The 13199-nt window shown below is 43.4% G+C and overlaps 1 protein-coding gene across 1 annotated transcript in view; it reads left to right on the top strand.

Annotated features, from left to right (window-relative positions):
* Nucleotides 1-13199, top strand: part of LOC120847720 — a 123553-nt gene that overhangs the window by 26622 nt on the left and 83732 nt on the right. Inside the window, exons 8-10 of the mRNA XM_042288676.1 lie at nt 4974-5148; nt 9743-10051; nt 12738-12887. Coding sequence (XP_042144610.1) covers nt 4974-5148; nt 9743-10051; nt 12738-12887 — 634 coding nt within the window. The remainder of the gene's footprint in view (nt 1-4973; nt 5149-9742; nt 10052-12737; nt 12888-13199) is intronic.

The raw sequence follows: 13199 nt of genomic DNA on the forward strand, positions 1-13199 counted from the left end.
GAAGTTTAGTGGAGGAAAGGTACGGTTCTGTCACCAAATTTCCCAACATTATGGGTGCCTGAGGAAAATGTAAGACAACAGTTTGAGATGCACACTCACGGAAAAACAGGGTTCATTTTGTGTAGACGCCTTTTGTCAAGCATGGCACGCAGTCTTTAGTGTTCAGTTACTACATGTTTTCTTAGTGGCAATAATGATAAATAAAAAGTTTTAGGTAATGGGGAGGGCAAAAAATGACACAGAAAGAGAAGCACAAGCATAAATTACCATTTGCCTTCGCCACGAACTACACACTCCCCGCGTAACACCATTCGGGAACAAATGTATCTCTATAAGTATGTGTATCTGTATTCCGGAATACTTTTTAGACGTTTTTGCAGAAGTATCTGAGGAGTATCCCGTTGCATAAAATACAAATGTCTCTATAGTATCTGTATTTTGGGCCTTAAAATTCATGTATCTCAATATTCATATTCCCAGATACTTTTTCTAGTATCTCTGCCCAGCCCTGGCAAGTGGTAACTGCGGTAGGAGTCATAGGGCGTGCACCTTAGCCGGCATAGAGGTAGAAAATTGGGCGGTATAAAGAGAGGTTCTGGGTTCAATTCGTGGTGGGTGATGTGTTTACGTTGGTTTAATTCTGAGTAATTGATTGTGTGCATTGTTTCGCTTATGTTGCCTTGCCAGCTGAGCCATCTGTGCTGACATGCCCTGCCATAGGGTGTGCACAAACAGATGGACAAATGTCTGGGAAATCATTTCCTGCTTTAAAAAAAAAAATGCACCTCCTAAACCATCTGAACAGAACGCCAGCTGATTTTCATACTATTTTGAGTTGAATAGTGGCATCACGATTTCTCTACTGCTGTCATAACATGTGGTGTTATGCAGCACTGGTGTAGGATATGGCCTTTTTGGTCAAAACTGAAGGAGGTTCTTTAGAAAAGCCTTTGCAGTTCCCATTATTTGCGAGCCAAATAGTACTGGTCGAGGTTTCACCCACATTTAATGTGTTTATTTTGAAGTCTGACTTTTTGATGCTGTTTTTCTTGTCTGTGATCAGCTCTTTCTTTTTTTACTGTTGACACTTCTAATTTCATGACTTGGGAGATTTAAATCTCTGACTACTTGAGATTTACGCTATTTAATATTGCTTTCTTTTAGAATTCCTTGGGGTTTTCTGTAAATTGAAAATTTGCTTCATTACATTTAGTTAAATATGTACTACCACACTCATTTATGACTCAACTGTGTGACCATTCTACTATTAGGTGGCCCGAATAAGAAATTATTGTATATTAAAGTTGCATTCTTCAGGATGGTCAAGACTTGCAAAAACCGGTTGTTATCTTTTGATTAAAGCACAATACATGCCAGTCAAGTGCTGCTGTGGGAGATATGATGATAAAAACAAGATTTAACCTGGTACTCCATCAGGGGTGGAACGGCTGCGCCATTTGCGCCATTTTGCGCCATACGCATTTGTCTGCGCCATCCTGCGCCATGTTGCGGAAATTGCGCCACAACCAATACCTGGCGCCATTATGCACCAAATCGCAAAACGTGCGCCAAAAAAAAAAAAATAGTATTTTGTTTTGGTTTCGGTTTCTATCGACTCGATTGGCAACAATGAGCGCGTTTAGCTGGGTCGACCTTGCAATAATTTTATCTCTTTATTCTCCCTGTGTACCCCGAAACTTGAAGCGCGCGAAAGAAATCGGAGGTCTGATTTCAAGCACTACATCACCTGCTACTACTCTTCAACCATAAGCGGCTAAGCAAGTCGGCCGAAGTGAGGTCGAGCCGTTAAGCGTCAGATTGCCTCGGGCTCTGCGGCCCGGGATCCGGACGTCAGCCAGTTAAAAACAAATGGGCAAAAGATTCCTTTTAGTACTTCATTGTCAGACACTGGAACCGCATTCCCGCAAGAAAAATCGTGATTTGATAACTTCTGAAACGCGGCCCAATCCGAAACCTTGCCGGCCAGCAGCTCTCACGCAAGCGGTAGATCTGCTCGGCGTACTTTAACCTTGTTCCTTATTGCTTCGAATACGATAACTCCGTTAATCGTAGTCTGCTGCTTCGATATTGAGTTGCCCAATAGGATAAACTCAAAATTTGTTTACCTGTTCCTTCGCGCACCTGCACGCCCGTTGCTTAAGCACGTCACGTGGTTCACACGTATAATTACTATGTCGAGCACGTGTGGGTTTTGCGATAAGCAATGCTGCTTTGCATTCTGAGCTGCTGAAAGCCAGTCAGAAGATATCAAGGGCGCTATCTTCAGAAACATGTGGTTATTCCCTGTTGGTTCTCATTAAGGCTCACACAGTTTCAAGTTTTCGCATCCTTCACAATGTCATCCGATCTAACGAGGTCCCTAACCGTGCACTCGTGTTCATATGTGCTGCTAAGCACAATTGAAATTGCTCCCGTGCTTGACTAAAACTCCAGCTGAAATGCAATGAAAACTAATCTGAGCTGCTCCTAACCTGCTCCGAAATGTAGTTTTAGCTGCTCCCAACCTGCTCCAAAACAGCTGTTTCAGCTGCTCCCGTGGCTGCTCCAAAGTACATTTCGTGAGTTCCACCCCTGTCCATATATTGCGATGCAATGCATTGAATCTATGACTGGGAGGCATGCAGCTCTGATAATGATTTGTAGTGCTATAGCGATAATCTGTAGCCTGATGATCTGGACGAAAACGTTCATGTTCGTTCAGTTTTATTAGTATTTCTCTATCTCTAGGTGCTTCATATTTAAGCTGATGATTCAACTTTATACCTCAGTATGATATAATATCTTTGTGTCGGCAAATACCTTAGCGTAGCAGGTGCCTAGACACCACGTTTCTATTTCGCAAACACTGGGAGTATGTCTGAACACGTCTTTTTAGCTCACGATTCATGAATGCTCGTAATTTTGACATTGTCTAGACGCTTTTTTTTCTCTCTTTGACGTCGTCAGCTCCGCATGTTTATTACAACACCGCTTACATATGCGACATCCTCTTCCTGCCATTCTTTCAAAGGGCAATTGAATGTGGCAATCGCGTGGTGGATTGTCATCCGTCTGTCTAATTGGGCGTATAGCCAAATTAGAGACAACATTGTGTCGATTGATTTGTTTCTGATTTTCCCTTTGGTGTAGTTTGTCATTTTTCCTTTCAAGTGCTTGAAAACATTTTGTCTTGTTTGGATTTTTTTGCTGTATGTTTGTTGTAAAAGAATCTTTTAAAATATAAATTCTTGGTTTAGGCCCTTAAAGTGGTATTCCTAAGCTTTTTGTATGTTACATTTAAGGTTGAAACATGGACTATTTGGTATTTCACTTAGAAAAAGAGCACCGAGAAAAATATTTTACAATGAATGAAACAACATAAACTCGACCTCCCAACTCAGAACGTTTCTCGCGGCATTATATTGCACGAAAAACCTTGTCTTGGAAGGTTTATTTTGTGGCGTGCAACCAGGCACTTAGAGGTTGTTTTTCGCCGTATATTCTACTTGTAACGTATACAGCATGTCCCAAAAGAATTTATGTTTTGTCACCGCAAAAGTAAACTATGCATTGCCGATTGCTCATTCTGTGCCCTAATATAGTGCTAGCAGTCTAACCAGATGTCAAAGTTGCAAACCTAACTGTTATCCCACTCAAAAGTTATTATTGACTTTCTGAACATTTTTATTAAGAAAATGTGGCCCGTTTTTGCCCTCTTTTGTCCATGTGTTCGAGAGCTCCGTCGGCCGCCATTTTCTCAAGGAAAATTTCACAAGATCACTGATCATTTGCGAATACGATAACTGTTAGCTCTACAACTTTCGGCAATGTGTAGTTTATTTTTGCAATAAAAAAAAACACTGGAGCTTTTGTTTTGGTACATTCTGTAGTTCCAACAAACCAGTCTCGCTAAACTTCGCACACCCCCGAGCCGACAAGGTGGCGAGAGCTAGAGCCCCTAGTCGAGCTGCGCTTGGAGAATCTGCCCCTCGTTCCCCAGTTTTCTCGCATTTGAGCCGCCATTTTGGTGCCTAGCGCAGAGCGGTTGCGATTGGTCGTCATTACGATTCGAAAACGCATCTCTTTGAGCTTTAGGTACGGCATCGGAAAGCTCGGGCATTGACGTTTCGCTTCATCGCGGATATCTCCAGCAATTCTGGAGGACGGAAAAGTGTTCTCTGCAACCTCGGGTAAAGCTTCGGACGACTGGCAACAATGATTTTAGGCACAAAGATGGCTAAAGTGTCATTACTCTGAAGTGTAGGCTATATAGTGGCTCTCAACGCTCACCGAGCCAATCAAGCACCTCCTTTCCATCGCCCGACGCCGCCCTCTGTGTGTGGGTCTGGGCTGGAGCTCGACCTTGGGCAAAAGATGGACGTATAACTATCGTAATATCCTAAGAGATGCCCCACCCTCGAAAGATAGCCCACCCCTATTTTCGGCTTGATTTGCTATTTTCTTTTAAACACCGAAAGATAGCCCACCCCTAGTGGTCATAGTGTTCGAACCAATGACGACCTCGGCGTAAATGCGGCTAGTTAGCTATGGCAGGATATGAACGAACATTGCTGACTGGGAGTTACAGTCCTCTACACTTTATTATTACTCGTTGTGATCACAAGCTTGTGAGAGAAACATAACCTAGAAATAGTGTGTTTTTTTTTTTTTTTTACTTGTTTTCTACATTAAAAGCGGCCCACTCCTCATTTTCACCCGATTTGCTCTCGATTTTAGGTGGGCTATCTCTCGAGATATTACTGTAATGCAATGAGCCATTGCCTTTAACTACTCTGGCAGCTTAGGTGTGAACCAAGGCGAGCAATTTCTGTTAGAATTCACCCGTGTGTCTGTACTTTTGTCTGTCTGTCCTACCTTCCCAATACTAGCTTGGTTCAGTCATTGGTCCGTGCCGCGCTACGGCACATTCTAAGACAACGCGAGTAATGCCACGTGCCTGTCTGTCTGTGCAGGTTGAAGAAGTCGGTGGAGCAGCAGCTCGAGGGAGTGCGAGAAGAGAGGGCAGCCCAGGCTGCCCTTGAGGAGAAGGTCGCCTCCCTGAGGGATGCCCTGCTCAAGATGAACAGGGACATCGCCTCTGCGCCCACGTGTGCAGACGATGAAGAAGAGGTGGAGAGGAACCTGCAGGTGGGTCACATATCTGCGTGGTGCCGCTGCCGTGGAGAGACGCGCCGTACGTTCCTTTGTGAGGGTAGAGGGTGTGCAAACGACGCCCACACGGCGTTCTTGTGAAGTATAGTCACTGACGGCGTGAGGTCGACGGGGCATCTCTTTTGAGTGCTCGGCCCCCAGCACGCGCTCCTTGCCTTTCACCGTGCTTTGGCTGCATGTGCACGCTCCAGGCTTATTAGACGCCGAAGCACCACCGATGGTAGGGAGCGCACGCTGGAGGCGGGACAACTGAAACTCCTCCCTGTTGTTCTCGTTCTGTCTGTGGCTGTAGTGGCCAAAGTAGTGGACTTACCGTAAAATCTTGAGCAAGCGCATCACTCAAAATTTGGAGATAATCATGTTGAACTGGAAGATAGATGCTTCTTATGTTAACAATATATGAAGATATGTCTTTTGTGTATTTTCCCGAATGTTACAAAATTGAGGGGCAGGCGCTTATTGTGGAATCAGTGGATGCTCAGTATTTTAAGTTTGATTATGCTTCGAGCAGTTGTAGCGTACTTCTAAGTATTGTTCTAGGATGCTTACTTTGAGTGCATGTTTCTGGTGCTTTCCAAGCAAGGTATGGCGGTCAGCTTCCCGAGTATAGATTTAAATTATTAACTGTGCCAAAGGAACCGTTCGTGATGTTTTGCTTTTTTGCCAGGTTATGCCATCAATTTTTATTGCGTTGATGTTTGGCAGAAATTAGAGGGTATTTCTGATAATTATATTTGTATTTCAATTTAAACTTTTTATCCGGGTAATGTTACTTGAAGTTTGTTTTAATCAATGCACTTTCTACTTTACTTGAAGTTCCCAATCTACTATTTGCTTTGTACTTTAAGTAGTTGTTATCTGCACTTCAGCCAGCACCATTCTGCGTCTGTACGCTTGTTCTTCCTTTTGATGTTTGAACATTCAAACTAGCATACATTCATAGAGTTTTACACAGGTACATTACACTGTTGCAGTTATATGAACAAACAAAAATGACTGAAATTGGCCTTTGTGGCCCATTTGCAAAGATTTTCATGTCATCTCATTCATACCTACATATTTATTACATAGTAATAACTTAAAAAAATATAACTTTTTTTTGTGCATTTACTTATATTTTTTACTTGTTATCTTGTTAATCTTGTTGCTGGTCTCTGTATGTTGACACCATTAATATCTCATTTAGGTTTGTCTACTAATGTAAATAGAGAAAATATTCCAAAACGCATCTGTGAATTGCTGCATAAAATCAGGGTTATAACTATTTTTAATATGCTTAGAGCAAATTTTACCATCTCCAAAGTTTTAATAAACAATTACAGTAGGGGTGGAAACGTTGACGACACACAAGTGTAGCCTTTGCAATGTGGTACTCGGTTACTTCATTTTGATTCTGTGTTTTTAGAAATAATGGGATACATTCATTGGAAGCTTCACCATCTGGCTGTCACAAAAAGTGTAGAAGTGCAAAAGTAAACAATTTTTAACAAAGAGTAGAGGAGCACAGGCTGTCCCAGCAGGTGTGTCGGTATTCGATGCCTGCATGTACTGACAAATGGCATGATGTTCGGAAGAACTAAATAAATTTTCGCTCTTTGCTGGCTTGCAGGGTATCTTTGGTGCGGTGTTCAAAGACGTTACTGTGTTTTCTGTTCACAATAACTGATCAGCAAAGCATACTTTTTTTTTTCCTCGAGAACCATTATGTGGTGAATTAATAAGATACTTGTCTTTGCATTTAAGATCAGTTATTCTGTCCAAGCATACACATTCCAAATGCAAAAGAATGTTGTTTATTGTAACAACCATATTTTGTAAGAATTACTTTGCACAGCCTATGAAGTGTTATGCACAAGACTTGCCTTTTTCCTTCAAGTGACAAACATACTTGCCAGGCCTCAACTTTAGACCAAAAAAAAGTGTGCTTTCAAAAAAAAAAAAAAAATTTTTTTTTATAATTTTGGATTTAAATGGACTCTCAGAAGCTTTATTTGAATATATATAACTTTGTCTCTAGTTTAGATTAGTAGTCTTGTTTCATTATGGTCCCTGACGTTTTGTTACATTTCAGTATTTATTTTTTTAGGGTGCTCTTTTTTTGTGGCACTGCACTTTCGTTGATCTTCAAGGGGCTCGGAAGTATTCAAATAGTAAAAAATCAACACACTAAAAGCATACTGATTGTGCCTGTTTATGAAACAAAAAAAAGAATACTTTGGAATGTTATATCTAACATACATATATTTCAAGTTTACTAATGTAGCATACTATTCAAGGTATACTTGTTGAGTGTATACCCCAATGGCTAGGCTGGGTCATTGGCAGTAGAGGAGCTCACATGCGCATGCAGTGCACTACCAGAACAAAAAGGTACCCTAAAACTTAAAGTATATACTTCAGATATTGAAAGTACTATATACGGTGGATGGGAAGTCGCAATCTGATTTTATATGGCTATAATGTTATTACAAAGGAATAGATTTACACAAAGTGAGAGGTGCTCCGTTCGGATGTTCGTGGGAATAATTGCTGTAGTACGCTGAATTTCTCTGTATCTGCCCACATTGTTAACCAGGCGTTGCAGGCGTAGCAATACATGTCATCAATCATTGTCCTGCAAAGAAAATCAAGGGGAGCGTTTCCCAACACAGCATTGTTGCATTCCTCTACCTTCTGCGATCGACACAGCTGTCGTTAATTTTTTTTTGTACCGATTTCGAATCGTGTTCGTATGAAGGGTAGCATGTCAAGCGTGAGCGTGCCGCCACCACCGCTGCACTAGGACAGTATGTTTTCACTCTTCAAACATGAAGGGATCTGGTCACGATCCCGCGGAGACAGTTTATCCGCCGTTTTTTCACTCACAATGACGTGCTACTAAAAAATTTTCTTAAAAACCGTACAACATTAGAAAAAATTTTTTTTTTTAATATCAGTTAGCATTTAATGAATTGGTCATCTTAAATTGGCTAGTGTCTCCCCACCCAGCTTGTATATATTGCAGTACAGGCTTGAAATATAATTGGTGTCTGGGAGAAATGAGAACAGTGTTTTATGCTCGTCGCAAAAATAAACTGCGCATCGCCAAACGCTCAGTCTCAGCCCAAATGTGGTGCTAGCTGTTTGGACTAGAGGCCAAAGTTTCGAGGCTTATCGTTATCTAAATCAAAAGTTATAAATGATTTTCTGAAATTTTCGACGAGGAAATGGCGACCGAAAACACGCGAAAACGACTGGCGAGCACTCTCAGGAACGCACCCCATTTTCTCATAGAAAAGTTTAGAAAATTGTTGATAGCACTCGAGTTGATGAAGGTTTGTTCAAAACTTTGGCATCTGGTCTAGACCGCTAATGCTATGTTTGGGTGGAGACTGAGTGTTTTACGATGCAAGGTTTATTTCTGCGGTAAATGAAGTGTGTTTTTTTTTTTCTCCCTAGACCCAATACTTTAAGTGCGCAATTTCTTAAAAGTCCCTCTGTGTGCATACACCCACATACTGGGTAGAGTAAAAGAGGAGTCAATATATTTTTGGTGTTTCAAATAACGAATTCCAGTAGAAACTGTTGTTTCTAAGTGACACGCTCGACTCGTGACTCGAAGAACAAAAGATGGCGGGATCCTTATTTTACCAAAGGTATTGCAGAGCTGGGCGGATCTATTGCCTTTGCTAGGTCCATCTCGTCAGCCTATCGCTCTTCATCGTCAGTAACTAATATGTTAAAGCGGATGGAACTGGAGTCGCTCCAACTTCGCCAGCAAATCGCCAAGCTGAAGTTCTTTTACTTACTCTTTCACAACACATTTGGCCTTCCAAGTTATATGTACCTATTTACTGCGCCGCATAGATCACCAAGATTAAATCACTGTAAAGTTATGTGGCCATACTTTGCACAAAGTAAGTTGTCCCAAAAATAATTTTTTTTTAATGCCTTCGAACAGTAGAACCACTCACCATCAGTGCTCGTTGAATGCCTGAATGCCGAAAAATTTTAAAACCTTTTTCTATCTCGCCTATTGTAGTATAGTCCTCCCCTGCTTGGGCAGCACTGCTGCCTGCAGCATTTGTGCATAAAAAATGTATGGCAAATTGCTAGGCAATTGTGTGACATACATGAAACCTTCTAGCATCACAAACGTTTAGTGGTACTCTGAGTTTCTAGATGCCTACGTTCACAGCGCTTTTCATCAGATAGTTTAACGCTTACCATTTTTCCAAGAGTGAAACAATACTACGGCTTATCCGGCTGATAAACCTGGCAATCTTTCAGAGCCTTCTATACTCTAGAGCTCTTCTCTTTAGTGCACACAGGTGGTTAGCTCCTCCTCGCCTACCTGCCTCTCTGGTCACATGACCTCCCCGTTAACCCATTGACGCCGGGCACCTTACTCCTGTCCCGCTCGTCAGCCAATCAGTGCCGTGCCTCGCGGCCACGCTTTTATCTAGGCTTCACTTTTGGCACGTCAGGAAATGCTGAACGCCTAGCCAAAAAAAGTTTCACGTTAAAAATTAAAAAAACAACAGCGGTGGAAGGGTTTCCGGATTAGCAAACTGGTCATCGATTCACGTAGGAGCTGCGGGATCGCCTGAGCGGGCTGGACCGCGAGCTCCAGGCAACCTCTCGCTCGGCCCACGAGCGCTATGGAGACAAGCCGCACGGAGTTCCCGAGGCAGTCGGGCAGGCCCTGGCCTCGGTGGAACTCCTGTCGGAGAGCGTGCTGGCGGCCCTGGAGGGCAAGGAACGGGAGTACAAGAAGGCGCGGACGGCACGCTCGGACTACTGCCTCGGGGTTAAGGCCCTGGTGGAGTGGCTGCGCAAGGCACAGGACGTGCTGCAGAGGAAAGGGTCGTCCCCGGAACACACCAAGGAGTCCTTAATGGTGAGTGAACAATGTTGGTTTGTCACCTCAGTCCTTGCTGTTATCCTTGTGCCAGCATGCACCACCACTACCTATTCTCCCTTTTTTGCTTGGCAACAAGCTCGCTGACACCATCTGTTGGGTAGCCCCGGCACACTTCCGATCCGCGTATATTTCCTAGTTTTTTACGCATTATTCTTTTGCCATAAAGGCTGGTTCACAGAGCACCGTTCTTCTTGCATTTAAAACTTACACTTAAGTAAATAAACTGATGTATGAAACTTACATATTCTGCGTGCCAAGCTATTCCTTAAAAGGGACTGTCCAGTCAAATCGTGTTTTTTTTCTATTTATTTATTTATTTCAGTTTACCCCGCAGCGACAGAGGGGGGGGGACAGTACATTTGCGTATAAGATGACATGGTACTTGCGTACACAATGTACAAATAAGCGAAAACACAAGCTCACAGGTGAATATACACTTGCACAATATCAGCCAAACACGAGACAAAAAAAAAATAAAATAAAATTGACCGCATCTCCACGTGGTGAATGATGTTGATTGGGGCGAAGCTCTGGTGGTGCTTGTCTGCGTAGACGCTGAGCCGCAGCATGCCGAGCCTTTCGTTCATTTTCATCCATGTCAGAAAGAGAATGTGTGGTATGGAACATGGGTTATATATGCATTGGAGCATTTGACCGCAGCGCACTCTCGTCTATAAACGTTGAGCCAATGCATGCAAAGTTTAACGCGATTATATACGCATTTGACCGCAGCGCCCTCTCCTGTATAGATGTTGAGCGGCTACATGCAACGTTTCATCCATGACATCCCCAGCTCTTGAGTTACTACCATATCTCAGAGCCCCCTACTTGTCCTGCAGTTGTGGCCGAGTGGTTAAGGCGATGGACTAGAAATCCATTGGGGACTCCCCCGCACAGGTTCAAATCCTGTCGACTGCACAAAACATTTTTTTTTTCTTTTCTTTTTTTTTTTTTTGCTCTACACGAGCACGTGAGCTCACGAGCACGATTACGAGCAGGAGCACCAGCAGGATCGATGTGAGCATGGACGCTGTACGGACAAGGCTAGACCCTAAGGAGCTTCGCCCCTAGAAAGTTTGAGAACGCCTGTTCTATGGCTTAGACAGAACCACCAAAGATAATCAAAGTCGTGGGTCATTGAAGGCACACACTCAATATTAAAGATAGAAAAAAAAAATATATTGATTTTTGTGGCTTCTAAAAAACTGCAAATACGTGGACTGAAAAAAAAAAAAAAAAAAAAAAAAAAGAAGTTGCACAGTTACGCGGTTTTTAAAACTTTCCCCGCCTCTATATTCCTTCCTCACCAGTCCAGTTTCAGTTCTGAGCAGTTACATTTCTTGATTTTATTAAAAATATATGTGACACTGTAGCAAAATATTGATTGGGTAGTGTTCCGACACCATAATAAATTGGCTGGCAAAACATTAAAAAAAAGGTTTTGGGTGGTGTCAGTGTCTCTGAGTGAATTACGTCCGACGGTGCTATAAGTGGCCATTTCCCGGAGATACCGGATATACTTGCTCTCCCAAATACGGCGAAACTAACAACCTACCGTATAATACCGCCGAAGCACCCATTTCCAAACTTGGAAATTTTTCAAATTATGCATTAGGTACCCAATTTGACCGGACAAGCAACCATGTCTAGACTAATCCGGTTTTCAGGAAAAGTGGGGTCCCCCGGCATTTTACAGTAGTTCAGAACCAAAAGCGGACTGTTTGCACACTGGTGCCACCGTATTTCACCTTGCACGGGAAGGAGTAAATAGTCCGTTGGAGGTTAAGAAAAGCAGGACAAGCGCTCTACCCATTCTACTTTAGTGAGGCAAACGCCAGGGAGGAGAAAACCACCAATTAGGAAAAGAGCTGTTCTTAACCTGCAACAGACTGTAGAATAATCAAAGCTTGTGCGCTAGAATTCCGATGTTGTCGCAGCTAGAAAGACTATGCAGACAAAGATTGCTGCACTGGCATCTGGCTGGTCCCCGCGTTCAGTCAACAAATCGGAGAATGTACTGCTGCGTCAGGCTCGAGTCCAATTGCCAAGTTGGTGCCGCCCCACTTACGTGACAAAGTTACGTGGAGATAGTGGAAGCCATTCACGGAATTTGACGGTCCTAGTTTGCTTCGAACACGCCCCGAGGAATCTTTTTAGTCGGGCTCAACGAGGTCGAAATTTACAAACGTGCAGAAATTTGCGGAGTATTTGTTTCGTTTTCCCCATTTTCATGGTGGTCTTCTTGCGTTTTGATGAGTGGAGCAATTTGGTCTGGTCCACCGAAGTTCCTCTGATATAATCGCTTGTTGAGACTGTCATCTTTTCCGCGTGGCATTGTGACATGTTGCCACCCGTTTTTTGTTTCCCGTGTACGTCACTCAGTGCACGTTTCCAGTTGTCTTTCCCACTCTTTTGCTGGTATGTTCTGCCGACATGCGAAGCAGACGGCCGCTTAAGTAAATAAGTGAATGTGTGCGGCGAAAGCACTCGTAAACTTCAGAAGGCACATTTGTCTTTGGCATCACGAACGAGGCACAATTAAAACGGGATAACATTCTGTCTTTCGGAAAGATTTACTTTATATGCTTTTGCACCCTCCCTAGATTCGTAACTGCTTCCGACGAGTGGTCTGAGGGTCGGACATATTTCTCTCGGTCACCAGGCCCTGTCGTCCGAGTTGCCAGCGGTGCGTCGCGACGCCGATCGCCGGGTGGTGCAGAGCGGGCAGCTGCTGGCGGAATGCCTGGGCGACAGCGAACAAGCTCAGGGAGTCCGTGTCACCGTGGCTTCCCTCGGAGATCAACTTCAGCAGGTGAGGCGGCATTGCACGGCTTGTGGGAAGGTTTGGACGGGTTTTTGAAGCCACGAGGTGCACGTCATGCAGCACGATCTAGAGGTGGCTGCCGTGCGGAGCAGCTGATGGTGGGCAGGCAACTGGTGAAGTTGTTTTGTACATTTCGACAGAATTTCTGAGACTCGGCTTTATTTTAGATTATCGCGAAGCTTTTACAGTGAGCAGTTACGTTACTTGGGGAAAAAATTGTTTCGTGTTCTATCAAATCGTTTCTAATTGTCTTAGGTAAAATGTGCAACCGAAACTGTACCAGCCACTCACGGCAGCAGT

The sequence above is a fragment of the Ixodes scapularis genome, unplaced genomic scaffold, assembly GCF_016920785.2.
Source record: "Ixodes scapularis isolate PalLabHiFi unplaced genomic scaffold, ASM1692078v2 PGA_scaffold10__122_contigs__length_95168666, whole genome shotgun sequence".
Taxonomy (NCBI): Eukaryota; Metazoa; Arthropoda; class Arachnida; order Ixodida; family Ixodidae; genus Ixodes; species Ixodes scapularis.